At 48.5% G+C, this 21446-nt stretch overlaps 1 protein-coding gene across 6 annotated transcripts in view; it reads left to right on the top strand.

Moving 5' to 3' along the window:
- Positions 1-21446, top strand: part of NFATC2IP (nuclear factor of activated T cells 2 interacting protein) — a 748854-nt gene that overhangs the window by 325808 nt on the left and 401600 nt on the right. For 4 of the 6 annotated variants that reach the window (XM_078652305.1, XM_078652302.1, XM_078652303.1 and 1 more), the window contains one exon: positions 5308-5430. The exons of 1 other annotated variant lie outside the window; for it this stretch is intronic. In XM_078652305.1, the coding sequence (XP_078508431.1) occupies positions 5308-5430 (123 nt within the window). The remainder of the gene's footprint in view (positions 1-5307; positions 5431-21446) is intronic. One more of the 6 variants, XM_078652304.1, reaches the window with a different exon arrangement.

Here is a 21446-nt window from a genome sequence, read left to right as displayed (position 1 = left end):
TGTTATGTGTGCATGATTAAATATGCATATGTATCCCCCATGTTTGATTAAAGACGCAAATACAGTTGTGTCCATCATTAGTATGCCAGTTTCCAGTTCTCGTGAATACTACGAATATTAGGCCTATGTAAAGTTACGTTGCCACGTTTCTCAGTGTGCACGTTATTTCATTGTAAAGTCCCCGTTTCTAGGCCTCAAAAGGGCCCGGACACCAGATTCAGCTCCTGTCTTCTGAGTCCTCGCTGAGGAGCGATACAGCCCCCACCTGTATCCTCGACCCTTCACTTACTTCCTGCCTCACAGTGCCCGGCTCTGCCTCTGAGTCTGCCAAGAGTATGTTATGATTCTAGTTATCAGTCCAGCCCTCCTTCTCTGCATTCCTAAGCTACTGAATCGCATCAATAGTTTCCGTCATTGTCTAGCCTTTACGTCTCCATGTAAGAGAAAATACTGCATTTAATGGTCATGTAATATTCTTCATCACGCACTACATGTAGAATAATGAAATGCATGCTCCAGTCTTAGAGTCTGTTAGCCTTTACCCCGATAACTTTTGGATTCTATCAACATGTTCTCTAAACATTAGATACTAGATACTGTTTAGGTACATGTCGCCCTGACTCTCCAGACTTCAGTCTCTGCTCCTAGCACAGAGTTCATAGCCCCAGCTTCTCCTAGTACCACGTCATTGTCAGTTTGCGCGCACCATTAGGTTAGAGGTCCCGGCTCCTTAGGTAGCCCCCTCCATGTTTCCGCCCCATTTATGACATATTCTGTTACGTTTGCATCACATGTCTATGTATACGCCCCTGTTACACCCATTTTCACCCTTATCTTTCGCGACTGCTATTGACCACACCCACTGCTCCGCCTACTGTAATTCATTGTAATGTAACTGTTTTAGTATATATATTTGTGCAATGTTATTAAATGTTACGCCGATTCTGATCCTGCCCCCGGCAGCGCTGCCATCCCGTTCCCGTGCAGGTTGTCCTGTTCCTGTCCTTTATGCTGTATTAAAACCTGCAAACTCCTACTACCTCGAATCTTGACTCTTATTTATTGAGCTATCTGTTATTGCTATGTCCAGTAAAACCTAGATCCGGTATTATTTATTTATATACCACAATAAGGGGGGGGGTTCCAGCTGGTTCGACCTCGACTCTGCATGCGGTTAGGCACTTCACTACCCACAAGTCTTACAGCACTGGCCTTCTTTCAGTAAGTGGTGTCTCAATACGGGTTTGGACCCTACGTCTTCTACCCTGTGTGATGTGATGCTGTTTCTGCAGGACGGAACTTTTTTGGGGTTGAAGGTTTCCTCCCGTATGCTTCCGTGGGCTGCGATTAAGGCTTTTCGGAGTTCCTGGACAATGTCTGATCCCGATGGTTTGATGGGGCGTCTTTTCAGTGGGTTGCTTGATGTTTTCTTCTCTGAAGCACTTCCCTTTGTGGGATCAGTTTTTGGTTTTGGAGGCCTTGATGTCTCCTCAGTTTGAGTCCCTGGTTTCTGTGAATTTGTTTGTTCTTTTAAGACTTTTTTTTTGGTGGCCATTTACTTTGCTCGGTGTTTGCGTGCACCATACGCTTTGTTCTTCAAGCATCCCTTTTGTAGGATTTTTGATGACTGGATTACTTTGAGGCCGGTCCTTTCATCCGAAGTGTGATTCCTAGAACCATTGGGAGCAGTAATTGAATCTGCCCTCGTTTTTTGAGTCTCCTCCTTCAGAGTTTGAGGTGCAGCTACATCCTTTGGATGTCAAGAGGGCTCTCCTGATCTGTTTGGAGCGGGTGGCTTCCATTCCTGTTTTAGATTCCCCGTTTGTTAATTTTGATTCAGTGAATAGGGGGTTGCATCCTTCCACTTCCTTGAGTAGGTGGGTTCAGACCCTGATTTCTCTGGCATACAGGACTGCTGGTTAGGTTTCTCCCTCGGGGGTTCAGGGTTGTTCCACTAGGCTTCCCCTTTGAGTTTGCCTCTCATTACTGGATAGTGCAGGTGGTTGACCCGTCTGAGGGTTTTGGTTCCAGGGTTTTGTCCGCTATGGTTCCTGAATAGCGGTTCTTTCTTTTTGTGTGTTATTCATATAAACATGTTTTTGTTCATTTCCAGTTTGGTTGGCCCGTTTGGCTTTTAAATCTCGTGTGTAATGAAGGGAGGGATGAGAATGTAATGCTTCAATTACTTACCGGTAATTGCATTACTCTTCCTCTTCCCTCAGTTCTATTAATTACATCCCTCCCTCCCTGGTAGTCCAGGCCAACCGTCATTGGTGTGGTTTCAGATTGTGATATTACAGGAGGATGGAGGGGGGTTTTTATCAGGTAATTAAGAAATCGCCTGGTATATGTGAGGCCGGGATGCCTCATTCTATAATGAATAGAAGCGAGGGAAGAGGACTCAGTGTAATGCAGTTACCGGTAAGTAATTGAAACAGTCTAATTCCAATATTGTGGTATGTAGTTTGCATATAATCTGCAAGGTTTAAGCTGGAATCCTTGAATGTTTGTACTCCATATTTTGTTATTCTCAGGTTAATAAAATGGGTTTGTTTCGGCAACAATTATCTTAAGTTCAAAATATGTATTATGCGGTGTAAAGTTTTAGATCCGTGCAAAAACATGTGCATACCTGGCATTGCCAAATGCCCATTGGAAGCTGGAGACCGGAGAGTTTGTAAACTTGAGATGATATGCCTAGTACACATTTCCCTTATGGAGTGATTAAGCTCAACTGGATGCATGCACCGTACCCTTAAACTGTTTTCTAGTTCCCCCGCTCTAGTGCTCCCAGTCAGCGTCAATTCAGACTAATGAAATCATTTATTTTCTGTGATGTGCATGCGCAGGCTGCCCTGATGGAGAGCAAAAGGTTCTCCCTTTCCTTGATGGCTCCCTATGAGACAGACACTGGGGCCCAGTTATGAAGATATGCTTGGGTCGTTCAGTTGCTTCTGGAATGGTAAACACCATTGTTTAAACTGTCCCAGACCTGTTATATGGTGCTTGTGACAGGTAGTTTAGAACGGTATTTATGTGCTAGGGTAATGGTGTGCAGGCTGTAGGGACAGTGTTGGGTTTGTTTGAACTTAAATGATTTAAATCATCCCACTTCCAACTGACACTTACACAGACCAGTAAACCTGCTGCCACTGTGTAGGAACGTGGGTTACTGTTGCAGTAACACCCCCCCACACTTTTTTGACTGACAACTAATGCACTGTGACATGATGTGCCCTGGGTCCCTGCCAATCAGGTTTCCTGAACCCCTGTTTCCCCAAAACGAACCCAATTGGCATCTTTAGCCTTAGGTTAGCCCCTGGTAAATGGTACCCAGGGCAATGTGACCAGGGAAGACCTCTAAGTGATGCAGCACTTATTGTTCCACCCTTGGCGGTCCTGTACCATTACTCACCCACTGCCCTTGCAGGCTGCGTGTTTTGGTGCAGAACAAAGTGAAGAGTCTACATGGCACACATGTGCCATGCCTACAACCCACTGCCCTGGCATCGATCAGTCACCCCTCTAGCTGGGTGCAATATACCAGTGGTGAGGGTACAGGTGCATGATCCCTGTACGCCTACAGTTTCGAAGTCCATTCTTAGACATTGTAAGTGCAGTGCTGGGAGTTTGTCATTACGAACTCCACAGCACCATAATGGCTACACTGAAAACTGAAGTGTGGTATCAAATTTCTCAGCACATTAAACCCACACTGATGCAAGTGTGGGATTTAATGAAAAATGCACAAAGAAGGCATCCTAAAGTCTTGTCCTGCAGCCAGTGACCTCCAGAACCCCTGAGAGGACTGACTGCCTTCAACAAAGACAAGATCTCCTGTGAACAGCAGCTCTGTTCAGAAGAAACACCAAAGAAAGAATTTGAGCCTGCTGAGGGAAAAAAAACAGACGCCTTGAACCATCACTGCACCCGTCGCCCACGGCCCCAGTTTGAGTGGCTCACCGGTCCCAGCGAGGTTCCCCAACTCTTCAGTCCACCTTAGGTTGACCCCCCAGAACTCCCTGCAGCCAGCTGCCCTGGAGAAAAGAACCAGAGGTGCACCTACGTCCCGAGCCCTTCAACGTACCTGCCCAGCTGTTGGTTCATCCTGGAAGTCTTCCTGTACTGAGCCTGCAGCTGAACACCAAAGCCGAAAATCCCCATTGAAAGCAGGGCACCCAACGCTAAAACGGCACCCTGCACCCAGGTGCCGCTGCGGGTGCACTTTGTGGGCTAAACCGGATCCCCCTTTGCCCTAAACCTGACACCAGGAGCTTGGCTCCCACAACCTTGTGGCCTGCTCATCAGCAGCTACCAACCGGAGGCCCCCTATCCCCATTGGACAACATTGGGCCTCAGCTCTTTGCACCCGGCTGCCTTAGTGCCTCCTCGACCCTGGGAGACCCCTGAGTCTACCACCAGAACCTCAACTCCCACTACCAAATACTTGCCTTAAAACAGAATTGTTTAACTATTACTGTAAACTATTTAATCAAAGCGATTTTACTTACCTGTTTACAGGAAATGTCCCAGAGTGGTATCCAGGTATACTACTCTGAGTAAGAAAAGTAATCTAATCTAAAAGTTACTTGCCTGGTATTTTACTGAAAAGCCCATTAAAGTCTATGTACTGTATTTACAAAGTATTGCGTCTCTCTGCAACCATACTGTAAGTCAAAACAAAGTGCATACACAATTACAATTCAAACTGTTAAACTGCGTTACTGCTGTAAGGTATTTATTGCTTACCTTTGCCAGGCTTGCTAGAAAATAAAAGAAAAAATATTTTCATACAAAAACAATTGGTCTGAAGTTCAGTCTGAGTGTGTGAATTAATTTGTTGACTTAGTGTGTACAACAGATGCTTAACACTGTCCTCTGATACTGCTTAACTGCTCGACCACACTACCACAAATAGTGAGGTGCTAACTAACTTTACCTCTGCCTACCTTTGGGGTTCCGATGGACTCTGTGCACACTATACCTCACTTTGGTATACTATATACAGAGCCATCTTCCCACACACTACACCGGTCTTCGCCACAGTGTGCAGATTTTGAGCCTCCACCCTGCTACTTTATTCCTGTAAGAGTGTACAACCTGCCATTTTCTTTCATGTGCTCTCCATGCCTGCAGCCTTTTCAGGACCACAGGTCCCTCTTTAACCTGCAGAATTCCTAGTATACATACCTCAACCTGGTTTTCATCCTGCTTACAGACCTGTAAACTTCCTGTTTGTCAAGTGAGACATAAACTATTCACTTATTTATATAACCGCATCAACCCATTAGACCGTTTTTTCTTCAGCAGGGTAGCAGCGACAGCGACGTGGAGATAATACGCACCAAAATGCCTAGTGGTCCACGTGTCAAACGTCGTAGGATCCTCAACCCCTCTGAGATCACCACTGTCCCCATCTATTCAAACAAGGTAAGGCACTTTAACCAGATCCATATCACTAAGTTATAGTTATCAGGCAGACATCTAGTATAAGGCAGCCTATCACCCTTTGTTAATTCCAGGTTTTGGAGATTGGCCTTGAAAACTTACCGAAATTTAGGAAAGGTCTGCCAGCCTCTTTGTAGCCCAACAAGAGTTTGTGGGGTGTGGTGTGTGCAATTGTGATTAACTTTCCATCAACAAGGGAAGAAGATTCTTCAACTATCCTCTACCCAGCAAGATGAACTGGATTTGCAACAGCCCAAATAGAGGTGGGGCTGCACTGATGTTGCAATGGGGCAAAGTTCTGTTTATTGCATGATAAAAAATCTACCAACAGAGCATCATCCTTCTAGTCCTTGTATTACTAAGAGATCTGGTAAAAATCACCTATTCCAAAAACGTTCCTTTACTCTAGGTAGAAGTTTATGAAGTCTGCTCTGAAGACAACATATAAATTAATTAAAATCTCGAAAATATAATGTGATTTGCATCCTTCCTCATTTGAAGAGGCTCATGCAGTCTGCATTTCAAAGAATGTTTAACTTTTGGTTAAACTGGTAGCCCTATTTTTCATTTTTTGACATTTGAATAGACCCATGCACTTCTCGCGACTCAACCCTCACTCGAGGGAAATGAAGACAATACAAAAGAAACTGGGCTGCCCAGAAATCTGCCAAGATTCATCAGGTCAGCACTTTCCATGAAGCGAGATGGCACCTGCAAACAATACCATAATCCGGAATGCCTGAAGAGTTGAATCGTCGTCTAGGACACCAGCGAGACAGTCCCGGTTAGTTTTGACCCACTTGTGTAACCATGGGGAAGTAAATCTCTCTGCTGAGTATTTACTTTACACCTGTTCTCAAAAGTCGCCTAGAGCCCATAAGTCTCTGGGGATACTTGAGTATTCTGCATAGCGCCGAAAAGCACATTTACTCCTCTGCATGGGTAGTAAGCGCTATACAAATTCAATTAGAAAGCATTATATTAAACTAAATGTATCCAATGGATTATAACTAACAATAAGTTTTCCTGTATGGCTTGCTGCACAAGGCACTGGCCACTGCACCGCGCAGGATGAATGCCTACTGCCCCGTGACTGAATACATTAATCCCTGCTTAGAATAACACCCACAGAAAGCCAGTGGTCCTTTTTCTCAGAGGAAGTTCTGATACAGCAATGGAAGGAAAATCTGCTTCACAAAGCGCAAGAAATGTATTTTCACCCAGGTGGAGGAGACTAAGGAAGGAGGGATTGTAAAATAAAGTGACCAGGGACAATACTCACTACGTTATGCTCCTCTTTCACTCTGCCACTAAGATACTTAAAACAGCTGCTGCTCCAAAGTGTCTGTCCTCTCATTAACAACCACCTCCAATCCTCCCACACTGCCATCATAGACTCTTGCTCGACAACCCCATGACTTCTGTCCCCCCTTCACGGACCCACGATAGTGTTTTCCTGTGCCCCTGCAATCACAGGGCAGTGTATCTTGGCCATTACCTTTCGTACAGAAGCTAGTGTTTTTGCCCTCTAGTGCAGTTACCTCTTCATTTCTCTCCGGCTTGGTTTGGAACAAAAACCAGACCATGCCTACGCCGGTCAGTGTCTGGCGCTGATCCTGGGAGCAGAGGACGCTCCTCAACCCGTTGCCATCTTGGCAGAGAAAGGAGCCCCACGTCAGCAGCCAATAGTATTGTACGTCACCTAGGAGTTGCGTGCCCCGACTGCTTCCACAGCTGTGAAGTGTAAGCTGCGCAGTGAACTTCTTGTGCCATGATTAGTTGAGAACTTGTCTGTATGTCACCAGCTGTCACTTTTGTGATTAGCGGCTAAAGAATAAGCAAACTGTGTGAGGCTGAAAATAGAGCAAAGATGTAGACTACCAAATAGGCGTTAGTTGACGGCAAATTCCGAATGCTTATGGCAGTCCTGAACATGTTCGACTTAAAAAGAAAAAGATATGCCTTATGTTTTTTTTAAGGCAAGTGGTCACGTAAACCCACCTTTTCAAAGTCAATAAAAAACATATTTGCTTCGAGAGGGCCTCAGTTCTCAAGATCAACCACAACAAGTCTTGGGCCCTTAACCGCTAGCGGGTTTTCCCGCTGTGCGCTGAATTTTGAAAAACGCGCGGTTTGTGACAAAGCCAGCTCGTCATCCGCGTAGCGCAGGTAACGCCCATGTCGAGCTGGCTTTGTCATCCGCATCGAAGGGGTTAATCTTACCATTCCGAGGGAGGAGATACCCCCTTGAGGGACCTGGTACCCTTTCAGTGGGCCTCTCAGCACATTCGCTATTTAGGCCTCCTGCGGACTCCCTCTTTGGAAACATGGACATCGTGAACTGGAGGGAATGTCGGAGAACGGTCCTTGAAGACCTGCGGAGGTGGAGACCTTTGATGCTATCGTGGTTGGGCAGACTTAACGCCATCAAGATGTCGATCCTCCCTAAAATTTTATATCTGTTCCAATGTCTCCCCACGCCTATTCCGCTCCACTTTATACGAGGCCTGCAGCGCGAGCTCACGTCCTTTATCTGGGGCGGGAAGCGACCTCGATTCTCTCAAGTTCCTCATGACACCGCGGTATAGGGAGGGATTAGCCTGCCCCAATCTAGTGGATTAGTACTGGGCCTCGCACCTTCGCTTTGTGGTGGAGTGGGGGGTACGAGAGAGTGAGAAGGGATGGCTGCATATGGACTGAATGGTGACAGGGAGAACCATCTGGGATCTTGCATGGCTACACCGGACGGCACGATCTCGGAGTGCATATATAGAGGTGCCCACTAGAACGGTCTTAGAGATATGGGATAACATAGCTGTGTCCAGAGGCCTTACGTTTCCCTCCAAGCATACCCCAATAGAGGGGAACCCGCTCTTCCCGCCGGCCCATCGAACCCGTGCCTTTGACAAATGTATGCAGGGGGATTGCGGGGTGATCTGCGATTTGTATGAGGGGGGCGCACTTAAGACCTTTGACCAATGTAGGGAGGAGTTCCACATACCATCAGAGAGAATGCAGTATGCTCAGCTGCGACATTGGGTGTCCGAGGGGGAAATGTACCAGGCAGCCATCCGCAACTTTACCCCCTTCGAGAAATTGGCACGTTCTCTTGGGGGATCAAAAGGGCTGATTTCTCAGATTTAGCAGATTCTGCAGCACTCGCCGACTATGCCCTCTCACCCATACCAGCACCAATGGCAGCTGGCGTCCGGCACGGACATTGAGCATTCACAGTGGGGTAGACTATGGCGGGACATCCCCAAGGTATACCGGAGCATCCCACAGAGGGAGAATGCCTATAAACTCTTGACTCAACGGTATTATACACCTCAGCGACTTCTCAAGGTGTTCCCCATATCCTCCCCCCCTGTGCTGGAGGTGTCCATCTGCATCTGGGGATTTTATCCTTGTCTGGTGGGCGTGCCCAAGGTTGACCATATTTTGGAAGGAGGTCCTTAGCCACATCAAGGTGGTACTGGGGTTTCCACTGCCTGAAGCCATGAGCACAATCCTACTAGGCATCAAACCTGCCAGCCTGAAGGCGCTCACCCGAAGCAATTGGATTTTCGCGCTCCAGATGCTGGGAGCGACTAAGCAGCTTATAGCCCTGTACTGGAAGAGAAATGAAGCCCCCCCAATAGCAGCCTGGTTTGTACGGCTCTGGCATGTTATCACGATGGAGCTTTTTACAGCTCAATTTCAAGCATGCGACACGCGTTTCAAGGCAGTTTGGCAGCCCCTAGTCCAATATCTCTGCTCTGTAGAACATGCGTGCCACATGCCCACCAGGCTCCGAACGCTGCGCCTCTTTGAGGATGCCGTTGTTCCCCCTAACCCCGATAGGCTGCTTCTGTAGACCCCCTTGGTACGTGGGTGCTGACTCAGGCCTTCTTCCATTGCTTCTTCCCCACAGCGCACCCTACTTTCATTCTTGCTGTGCTCTTTCCTCTTCTCTACCATTTTCCTCTCCATTTCCCTTTTCTTCTCCATCTCTCTCCTATTCTTAGTTATTGAGCCCTGTTGGTCTGACTTTAGATTTTGGGCTAGTCTCCCGTCTGTTCCTTGAAATAGATCTTAGGGGTCTTGCTGTTGTGAATGTCCGGAAGGTAGTCCAGCTTGCAACATGTGACGCGGCCGGCCCCAGAGGGGTTGTAGGCAAAACGCTGTGTAACAATTTGCCTTTCCCCGTGCGTGCCTCAAGGCCTCAGTACTGAATTATTTCACGGCCGGCCCTGCTTAGGGTTGTAGGCGTAACGCTGTTTTAAATGGACCTGTGGTATGTGTCATTGCCTGAAAACAAAATAGACCTGAAACAAAAAACATATTTGCAATGCCATAGACCTATGGCATCGCAAACAAACTGCTGCCATTGTTCCGGCTGCTTCAGAAGTGAAAGCGGGCATAACCCGCTGAATGTAAGCAAAGCACGTTGTCGTGCCTAATGTAGGAGAAACTCAATAAAGAAAATGGTACATGTACCATGTAACAACCAAGTAAAGGGGCCAGTAGCCGTGGAAGGTAACAAATTAAGACCTGCCCTTACTAAGGAGGGACTAACAAACCTATTTATGAATCAGAAGACCGCAATTACAAAAAACAAAGACCTAGGCCAATAAAATATATGGGCAGGAGAGTGAGCTGGGCTCCTCTCCCGCACTGTACTACAATAGATCATCGCCAGAGCAACGCTTGCGCGCTGGCTCGATCCCAACCTAAAAAATCTTCCTTCCTTTACTGCAGAGAACTTCTTTCTAATGCTCAGCCAGATAATGTGAATGTTGCCACCACTGCTAAGGTAGAAATATACCGGACGCTAAGAGAAGCAAGCTAGACTGCTGTAGTACAACAGTCTTTGTGGTCTAACTTGCTTCTGTGTACAAATTCCACAGTAAATTGTGATTTTAGGGGAAAAGAGAGCAGTTTAAGTAATTAGGTCCCACCTAAATTAGTGGTTCAGCCCAGCGGCTCTTGTTAGTACTGCTATAGACTCTACACAAGGCTGCTCCTAGGTACTTCACCCACATGCGTTGGCAGGCACCTACCGTGCGCAACTCCAACCTTTAAACCACCGACTCTTCTTAAAACCCATCCAGATTTTACTCTTTCAGCCATTATTCTCCCCTGTATTGGAACTTCCTTCCAGATACGTTTTCAGTTATCCCTGGTGTTCTAACCATATCCCTCTACTTCCTGAGAAAAAACCTGACTGAGAATCTTAGAATCAAAATATTTTTTTTTTAAGCCTCTTTTTATTAAACAAAAAGGACGGTACACAACTCAAAACTGACCAGAGCGCATTGAGTAACTGCAAGTATACATATAGAGAACATAGACCTCCATAGTTAGACAGATAAAGCAAAATATAAAGCATGGGTTTAAGCGTCTTCCGAATCCACACTGGCAGGATCCACTTCAGGTGGTGTGCATATGTCCCCACGAGAAGCGTTCCAGACTCCCCAGAGCTTACCCCACTTGCGGGGCTGCCCCCTAGACACATACACAGACCTCTCCTGGAACATACACCAGTCGAGGTCCTCCATCCACTTCCCAACCCGAGGCGCCTGAACAGCACTCCAGAGTTGAGCAATATTACGCTTGGCAACTGCGCAAGCAAGAGTGACCCTAATCTTGCCATGGTTCGAAAGGTCTGAGGGCTCCCAAACATTCAGCAAACATCGACGCGCCTCCAACTCGATCCGCACACCCCACACTTCACTCATCTTCAAGTGTATCCTCGTCCAAAAATCACGGACCTTCTCACACTCCCACAGAATATGTAGGAACGTTCCAGGCCTTCCACACCCTCTTGGACAATCCGCAGACACAGCCAACCCCATCCTCAACAATCCAGGACCCGTGGTGTAGGAGCGGTGCAGAATCCTGAGTTGAACCAATCGAAGTCTCATTGGGACCGCCACTATTCTAGGGGATGACACTACCTCCCTCCAATCTTCCTCATCCAGAACAAATCCATCTGCGACCCACTGGTCCCTAAGCTTCACCACGGGATCCTCAGTATGATTAATCAGTTTACTGTATGTCAATGATATTGCTCTGGTTGGCATGTGACCGTCCAGCAGTCGGTCCTCAAGCGGGGAGGCTACCGGAGGTTTCTCACCATGGGGGACTACTGCTCGTAAAGCATGACTAATCTGAAGGTACCAAAACCGTTCAGTATCATGCAGCTGGTACTTGGCCTGCAACTCCTCAAATGTCAACACCCTATCTTTACCCCACACATCTCGCACCTGCACAATTCCAATCAAATCCCAACGGACAAACCCTTTCGTTTTCCACAGTCCCCAACTTCTCCGAGCTCCACAAAGGTGTAGCCAGTGTTATACGCCCCGCCCAGTTAAGGGCCCTGGTAGCCTCGTGCCATATCCTCGTCGCCGTCGATGGAGGACCCACCAAGGGAAAACTACCACATTTCGCATATAACACTCTAGTATACTCTCTCCCGGGCACTTGGCCACGGTCCATAGCGAAGCCTGGATCCATCGGCGAGCCATAAATTGCTTGATTAATAGGCGCCAACTGGGACGCCCAATAGTATTTCCTGATGTTAGGCAGACCGATACCCCCGTCGTACCAAGATAACATCAATTTTGACAATGCAATACGCGGCCTCCCCTCCCACAAAAGGCCTCGCTGCAATGATTCAATCTCATTAAAATACGACGGGAGCACCGGGTCAAAGGAATTCTGCAGAGCATATAAAGCGCGTGAGGGCCATCTTAAAGAGGACCGCACGGCCCAACAAGGAGAGCGGGAGTGCTTTCCATCTAGCAACCTCACCACGCAGTCTGACCAACGGGGGCAACAAATTCAATCTGAAGCGTACCTTGGGATCCCTCAATCTGGATACCCAAATACCGAAAACTGACCAATTCCAGCTTCACTGGGCAATTCACTGGCACCCTAGGAGGCTCTCCACTTAACACAAAGAGGACCGACTTCACCCAATTAATAGCGAAGCCCGAGTACCTCCTGAAAATCACAAGGATATCCATAAAAACCATCAGGGAACTGCGTGGGGAGGTCAAATACAACAGAATGTCATCAGCATATAACGAGATCTTATCCTCCCATTCCGAAGTCCAACGCAATCCTCTGATCGAACGGTCCCATCGCACCCAGGCCGCGAGCGGCTCCAGGGACAGGGCGAACAAAAGTGGTGAGAGAGGGCAACCCTGTCGAGTGCCCATCCCAAGTGAAAAGTCGCGGGACATATGGTTGTTTACGACTACACGAGACAGGGGGGCTGAGTAGAGAAGGCAAACCCAACCAATAAACTCTGGGCCAAACCCCAACTTTTCCAGGACCGAAAAAAGATACGGCCTTCCACTCGGTCAAAAGCCATAGTGGCATCCAGGGACAATACCGCCGGTTCATGGATGCGGGACACACCTGCCACCACCCCATGGAGCCGACAGATTAAGGGCGGTGTTCCGACGCCACCGGACTGGTCCGGATGCACCAGCGTCGTGATAACCTTCACTAGACGGGCGGCAAGCAATCTGGCTAGCACCTTAGGCTCTATGTTCAATAGGGAAATCGAACGATATGACGAGCAATCCAGACGCGGCTTACCCTCCTTGTAAATGACCACAATATTCGCAAGGCGATGATCATAAGGTAACTCGCCACGGTATCTACTTTCAAGATACATGTCTTTTAAGTACGTGGCCAAGCGGTTGGCATGTTTAAACAATTCAATGGGGAGACCGTTCGGGCCGGAAGCCCTACCTGAATGAACCCCCCCTAATGGCCATTGTCACCTCAACATTAGTGAGGGCGGAATCCAAGAACTCCCTATGCTCGACAGATAGAACGGGCATCGGGATGTCCTGAATCATGTCGGCATTCTCCTCCTCCGTAAAGTCCCCTGCTGAAGTATAGACCTCAAAATACCGGCCAAAGTCATCCACAATAGATTGAGGATCCGATGACACCGCACCCGCAATACGCAGTTCCAGTACCAGCCGAGACCCCCAATCACCCTTCTCCAACCAAGCTATCAGCTTCCCGGCCATGTCACCATGTTCATATATTCTACTCTGCGTAGTAGCGTGTTGCGTCTTTGCTCTGTCTCGTGTCAGGGTCTTGTACTCATCCCGGAGCTACCCGAGGTGGTGCCCCGCTCAGGGTCAATCCCCGAGGAGACAGCGGTTTCTAAGACCAATAGCTCCGCCTCCACTCTATCTATTTCTGCCCTGCTCTTCTTCTGCCCAGATATTAGGGAGAGAACCTCCACCACCTTGCAACAGTTTTGTACGCTTCCTACAGGGAGCACTTCGACGTAACCGACCCCTCATTCTCCTGAAAGTTACGATCCGTGACACGCACTTGTTCCTTCCCGACAGCAGGGTCCTTGAGGCGCCATGCATTAATCGGTGCAACCCTACCAACATCACCCTGTCCCATCTGCAATCGAAGCCAAATCGGCGAGTGATCAGACACTACCTGTGCCAAATGAGTCACCTCCTGGATAAAGGTCGCCTGAGACGCCTGCAATATCACATGATCTATCCTAGAGAGTGAGTGGTGCGCAGCAGAGGCGTGAGTATAGCCGACATCACTGGGGTGCCGGAGTCGCCACCCATCCACCAAACCTGACGCGGTGATAAAATCCGCAAGCCATCTGCGGGAAGGCAAAAGCTCTGGTCACACAAAACAAACAAATCTACAAACAAAAGCCCCTCATTCCCCGACCCCCCCCCCCCCCCCCACCCCCCCTCGCTGCACCCCTGCATGTAGCATACGCTCATCCCCAACTCGCAGTGTGCCTGTCACCCCCAACTAACTACAAGTATCTTAAAAGTAGAAAAACAGGGGAGAACCTTACAACAGGTCGCCCGCCCCCTCCACCCCAAACCAACCACAATCCCCCCCACCCGATAAAGTGCAAAAAGAGTCACGGATAAAAGATGGTCCAGGAGGGAAAAAAAGGACAACCCCAACCAGTCCCACGATGTCACCATTAATATTAACAGGCCATTCTGCTTAGGAAAGCTGAGTTCTACGAGGATAGGATTGTTAAAGCTAGGGACCCACAAAGAAATTTTTAAGGTCCTTACGGAACTCAGAAAAAATAAGGAGCAGAGTCCTGCGTTTACGCAGGAAGATTGTCAAAAATTCCAGGACTTCTTTTCCAATAAGATCAAAGATCTCCTATCAGAAATCGCCCTTACTCCTATTATTGACTGCTCTCTACAGATTATCCCTGTTACGTTGCCGGTGAATAACCCCTTGGTCACTCTGCCCTTGATTACGAAGGACAGGTTGACAAATCTCGTGGGGCGGGTTAAATCGGGTTCCCAGGCGGACCCTTGTCCCCCGGGGGTTTTCAAGCTAGCTATGCCAGGTATTGAGGAAGATGTCCTGACTCTTCTTAACAAATCGCTACAAACAGGGCAAGTTCCATCATTCTTTAAGGAGGCACGGCTGATCCCCCTGTTGAAGAAAACGGGGGCGGACGTCAAGATTCTAAAGAACTTTAGGCCTATCTCCCAATTACCATTCTTGGCCAAAGTTTTGGAGCAGAGTGTCCTTACCTATCTCTCCAATCACTTGGAGGACAATGCCTTACTCGAACAGAACCAGGCAGGGTTTCGTGCGCATCACAGCACGGAGCTAGTGATGCTGTCCGTCTTGGATGAGTTAAGGCGTAGAGCAGACAAGAAAATTCCCGGTGCCCTGGTGCTATTAGACCTCTCAGCGGCATTTGACACAGTTTGTCACAGTCAATTGTTGTCGCGGTTGAGGGATCTAGGCATCCAGGGCACAGCACATGTCTGGCTCTCCTCCTTTCTCCAAGGGAGAACTCAGAGTTCAGCTGGCAGACCTATTCTCATCCACAGCGCCAATTACTTGTGGTGTGCCGCAGGGCTCTGCCCTCTCCCCTCTTTTATTTAATGTTTATTTACAACTCCTGATTTCGGCTCTCAACCAGATGGACTGCCAAATTTACAACTACGCCGACGACACCCAGATCGTCATCCAAATGGAGGATTGTCCGGGCGCACATGTAAGACTGCAAAATATTTTAAAATATACAGCTAACTGGATGTCTGTGAATTTCCTGAAAATTAACCCAGACAAGACCGAGGTGTTACCAATCACCATCATGGGCAATCCCTGGAATGATCTGTTCTGGCCAATAGAACTAGGGGCGCCCCCAGAACCTGCAGCTGCAGTAAAAAGCCTAGGCATACATTTGGATGGCAATTTGACAAAGCAGAAGCAAGTTTCGCTGGTGGTGGGCACTTGTGTGGGCCTTCTTCGACAACTAAGGAAAATCCTTTTCTACCTTGAGGCGCGCGGTATCTGCCATGATCTTAGCCAGGATGGACTATGGTAATTCGCTATATGCAGGGCTCCCTCAAAAACATCTGAATAGACTGCAAATCGTCATGAATGACGCGGCAAGATTGATCTTTAAAAAAACCAAGGAGAACGCATGCCTCCCCTCTTCTGCGCGAACTCCATTGGCTGCCAGTCAAACAGAGGGTAATGTTCAAAGGGCTGTGCATTACGCATAAAGCTCTGTATGGAAAGGTGCCAAGCTACATGAAAGCCCGTTTGGCCCCATACAGGCCTGGTAGGGTGTTGCGTTCCTCAGAAGCCACCCTCTTAACCCAACCGCGTTTCAGTTTGTCCACCCTGGGTGGTTGTGCTTTCTCTAATATCTTTCCAGCTGTCTGGAATAGCTTACCAATCGAACTGCGCAAAGAATCCAACTTGCTGCCTTTTCGTAAAAAATTAAAAACAGTGCTTTTCCAGCAAGCATGGGGTGTGTTATCTGATGATTGGCTGTATGAATTCTGGTGTGTACCTGACAAAGCGCTTAGAGACCCCGGGGTGATAATGCGCTATATAAGTCGAAATAAATAAATTAGTTCTACTCAGACACGACGACTAGTCACTGATCTTCACCATCAGTCCGGGCCTGACCCCCAGCGTCCAAACCCTCGACCCGATCCAGCCAGTCCGCGGCGACCTCAGGGTTATCGAAAAACCAAGTTTTTCCACCATATACAATCCGAAGACGAGCCGGAAACATCGAGTACTTCATATCCCGGTCCCTCAACCGCCGTTTGATGGACATAAAGCTCTGCCGTTGTTTCTGTACCATCTGGGTGAAGTCCGGGAAGAACGGCAGCAATGAGTTCTCGTAGGCCAGCGGGCCTGAGGATCTTGCCGTTTGCTGGATGGCATCCAGGTCCCGATAATTCATGACCCGGGCAATTATAGGACGAGGAGGCGCCCCTGTCTTCGGACGACCTCCGGGAACTCTATGGGCCCTCTCCACCGTAAAGAAGTTACTGAGGCCCTTCGGCTTGAGATGTTGCAAGATGAGATCCTCGACAAAGAGGTCCGGAGTCATCCCCTCCGACCTCTCCGGTACTCCAAGTATGCGGGCGTTATTGCGGCCCACCCATCCCTTGTATTCATCGAGCTTTCAGTCAAATTGAGTCCGGGCCGCCTTAACATCTCGCACCTCCTTCTGCAGCTCCGACACATCCTTGATGAGACTCGTCGTCTTGACCTCCAAGTCTTTAACTTTCTCAGTCGTTTTAGTGAGGTCAGCTCTTATAAGACCCACTTCAATCGACACCGAGTCCAGTTTAGTGTCCATCTTACCCAAGGAAGATTGAATCCCAGTGATCGCTGCCATCAAGTCTTTCAAAGTGGGATCCTCCGCGACAGAATCTCCATCTCTGCTCCCCGTCAGGGTACGTTTAATATCAATTGGGGACCCCTTGGAGATGGCGTACTTGTCCATTTTGTTAGACTGGACCTGTCGAGTGTTCTTCACCGATTCCGTCTGAGGCTTCTCAGGATCTCCTCTCGACGCCATTGCCACCGCAAGATCAGGAGAAACCCACCACTCCGCAAGCGGGTCTAGGCAGTTTCCTCAGCAATGTGACCTCAGACCAGGATAGGTAGACCAGGGCACTCCAGTCATGATCCTCCCGCAATAAACCAGGTTCCGACCGGCCACTTCCGGTCCCGGAGGCCGATGTTGTCGCACTCCACTGCGGCCAGTGCCACACTCGGGGTCTTGGCTTCCACACTCGTAGACCCCAAAGTTTCGGACGACGATAGTCTGTCGCTGAAGCACCCAATCGAACCAGAATTTCTCCTAGTGACTCAGGTGCTGGTCCCCCACCCGATGGTAGGGACGGGGTTCAGGATAATGTGCCGAATGTTTTTCAGGATGTGGCGGCTGGCGGAGCCGATGCTCAAGCGGCCATCTTGGTCGCTGGCACGGCTCCTCCCAGAATCAAACATTTTTATTATGCGGTTAGGACATCATAGAACACAGCCCAGCTGCCTACATCGACTCGCCGGCAGGGCGGATGCACACAATGGTTAAACACAGCGTTCGGGTCTACATCCCTGAGGCCGACCCCGCGCAATTGAGGAATCACCACCACCTCACCGGAAGCAAATTGACCGCTTTTAGGGAAGAAAAATCCAAAGAACATCAAAACAAGACCTACTATCACTGTTTTATAAGCCGATTCAGTCCCTGTGGTGTTAGAGGTCGTGTGGTGAGCCCGATAGAACACATGCTCCCATTCTTTGGGCGTCAGGGGACGCCCCAATTCCGTCACCCACCGTACCTGCACCTTCGTGCGCTGCTTTCGGGGGCAGCGCACAATCATTGCGTAGAGTTCTGAAATAAGGCTGCAGTTATCCTTTTTACAAATCAGCCAGCGCTCTAAGGTCGTGAGCGGCCTAGACATAAGGGCCACATGAGCCGGGCGGGTGACCCAATGCGCCACCTGCGCATGATAGAACTCATCGTCCGGTCCCAACGGGAAGTAATCCGCTCGTAGAGTCTAGAATGGGATCAGGCCTTCCAGGTCAAAAAGCATGCCCACTCGCTTGCAACCCTTCTCCCGCCATTGATGGAAACCTGGCGATGCGCAACCCGGAGGGAAGTCGGGATTATCCACTATTGGTGTCATTGGGGAGGGGAAGGAGGTCCAACCTTTACGGAGAGCTAGCTGATCCCATGCTTTGAGCGTCGGGGAGGTAACCAGAGAGGAGTACAGCCCCCACGCCCTGCATTTACGCGGGAGCCAGAGCTCTCTCCAGATGTTACAGCCGGCCACCGTCTGGTCCATAAATAACCAATGTGTTCGAGGCATATGGGCTGCAGATGGTACATTTATGAATAGATCGCCATCTGGTGTTGGGCTCGGATGATTGCACTTGTTTTTCTCTTGGAGAAGTCTTTTGTAGTCACAAGACTGGTGACTCCTCCTTTGGGTGATAGTGCGCATGGGCATCGGCTCCATCCTTAGATTGTTTTTTTCCGCCATCGGGTTCGGATGAGGATCGAAGCGCTCCGGATCGACTTTGAGAAAGAAGCTATATTTCGGCACGTATTCCCTTTCCAATTCGACGGTATTGTTTATCGAGTGCGAGTTCATTCCCATTTCGACGCGCTTCGACGTCAACAACAAAAATGTCCAACTCTACATCGATGAGACCGGGAGGCCTATCTCGAAGTAGTCCAGCCCGGAGTCCATGGAAAGGACTCCATTCAAAAAATGTTCAACGTGTGGTGCTAAATTCCCACACAATGACCTACACGAGGTGTGCAACCTCTGTTTATCACCCGACCATGAATCCAGGGACTGTGAAGCCTGCGCGGCTTTCTCCAAGTCGACGATCAGAAACAGTCAAGCCCGAAGACACGAGATGTCGAGGATGGAGTCGGATGCAATCCCAGAACTGTTCGAGGTCCAACACCCTGAGGAGGAAGAAGAGGAGAACGGGTCGGTGTCCAAAGCGGACGAGTCTGAAGTCGAAGAAGTCGACGTTCATCAAACCGTGAGTGACTAAGTCCCTTTACCAAAAAAACGACCCCGATTGGTGTCGACCCCGCCTTCGAGCCCGGTCAGACAACCGAAAAAAGTTTCCGACGCCCCGCCTTCTGGCTCGGCAACGAAACCGAAACTGAAACACTCGGCGTCCCACTACGTCAGAGCCGAGAAACGATCGACATCGACACCGAAGCTCCATACCAAGGAGAGCGTGCAGTCAAAACATTTCATGTCGAAACCGAAACATGCTTCGACGTCAGACTCCCTCGACACCGAAAAAATCGGACTAGAGCAAACTCTCGGTGCTGAAAATACATAACACCAAGACACAGAAGCAAAAGCACCTTTCGGACCCAAAGACTTCAGTACCGACACAGGAGCAACAAACAGATCCAAAACAAAAGACTTTGTTCATTGATCCACAAACTGGCAAGGTGGTGACAAAACTACATAAAAAGAGGAAGACTCAACAGTAGGAGGACAAAGCTCCTCCTCATAAGAGAACAACGGGGACAAATACAACTCCTCCCCTTTCTACACAGCCTATGGACACACCCTCTTCTCCTCTTCCTCATACTCTGCCAGCTATTCCTCCACCTTCTACACCATGCCCATCTACACCTCAAACAGATGTAGAAAGTGACACAGGGGATGGGAACCTTCCGAGGGATTATAACAATACTATCCCAGAAGACACAGACCCATGGGAGGATTATGACGCAGTGTCAGATAATAATGACCCTGACCTGTATCCCTCAAAACCCTCTCCTCCTGATGATAATTCGGGTTTTGCACAGTTAATTAATAGGGCAGCAAAATACCACAAGGTAGATTTACATACCGAACCTCAAATAGAAGATTTCCTTTTAGAAACACTACCTGCTGCACAAAAATCTTCAGGGACCCTACCAATGCTTAAGGGTCTCCTCGCTCACACATCAGACATATTCAGCGACCCGGTGAGGGCCAGGGTGTTAAACCCAAGAATTGACAAAATATAAGGCAGCCCCAAAAGACCCAGTATTTATTAAGGGGCAAATACCTTTGGACTCGTTAGTAGTCTCAAACGCTCGTAACAGGGCAAACTCACTAACAGCAGGAGAAGCTCCTCCTGACCAGGAGTCCAAGTTAATAGATGCCTCTGGCAAAAGAGTAGCATCCCAAGCAGCAAACACGTGGCGCAGAGCAAATACTAAAGCACTACTTGCACGTTATGATAGAGCTCATTATGATGAGTTAGAAAAACTCATTCCACATCTCCCTAAGGAACATCAAAAGAGGGCAGAACAGCTGATACAAGATGGGAAAGACGCTTACTTTAATATCCCAATTCACAAAGCCCACAGAAAATACCTCAGGTTTGTGGTAGAAGGACAACATTATCAGTTCAAAGTCCTTCAGTTCGGAGTCACAACAGCACCAAGGGTGTTAACAAAATGCCTAGCAGTGGTTGCAGCACACCTAAGACAGCAAATACATGTCTTCCCTTACTTGGACGACTGGCTAATAAAGGCCACGTCACAAAACTAATGTCTTCAAAACACACAAAAGACCATTCCACTGCTGCACCAGCTAGGGTTTACGGTGAACTACACAAAATCCCACCTGCAACCAAACAAAGTTCAACAATATCTAGGGGCTACTATAAATACAGAAAAAGCCACAGCATACCCCAATCCAGTCAGGATTCAAACAATGCTCACATTGATTCAAAGATTTCAACCGCAACACTCATTAACAGCTCGAGTGTTCATGCAATTATTGGGGATGATGTCCTCTTGCATACTGCTGATCCCATATGCCAGACTACAAATGTGTCCGCTTCAAGAATGTCTAGTAACACAGTGGAATCAGGCTCAAGGTCAGATTACAGATCTGGTGTTGGTAGACGACCGCACGCATCGCTCTCTGAAGTGGTGGAATACAACAAACATTTCCAAAGGGCGGTCGTTCCTAGAACCAATTCCACAAGTGGTGCTAACAGCAGATGCATCGCTCACCGGATGGGGAGCTCATAGGGACAGATACACAGTACAAGGAAGATGGACTGTGCAACAAAAACAACTGCACATAAATCATCTAGAACTACTAGCAGTGTTCCTAGCATTAAAAGCTTTCCAAATGCATGTTCTCCACAAAGCCGTCCTGATCAGA

This window comes from Lissotriton helveticus, chromosome 7 (assembly GCF_964261635.1).
Source record: "Lissotriton helveticus chromosome 7, aLisHel1.1, whole genome shotgun sequence".
In the NCBI taxonomy this organism is placed as follows: domain Eukaryota; kingdom Metazoa; phylum Chordata; class Amphibia; order Caudata; family Salamandridae; genus Lissotriton; species Lissotriton helveticus.
This window is presented reverse-complemented; position numbering and strand designations above follow the sequence as displayed.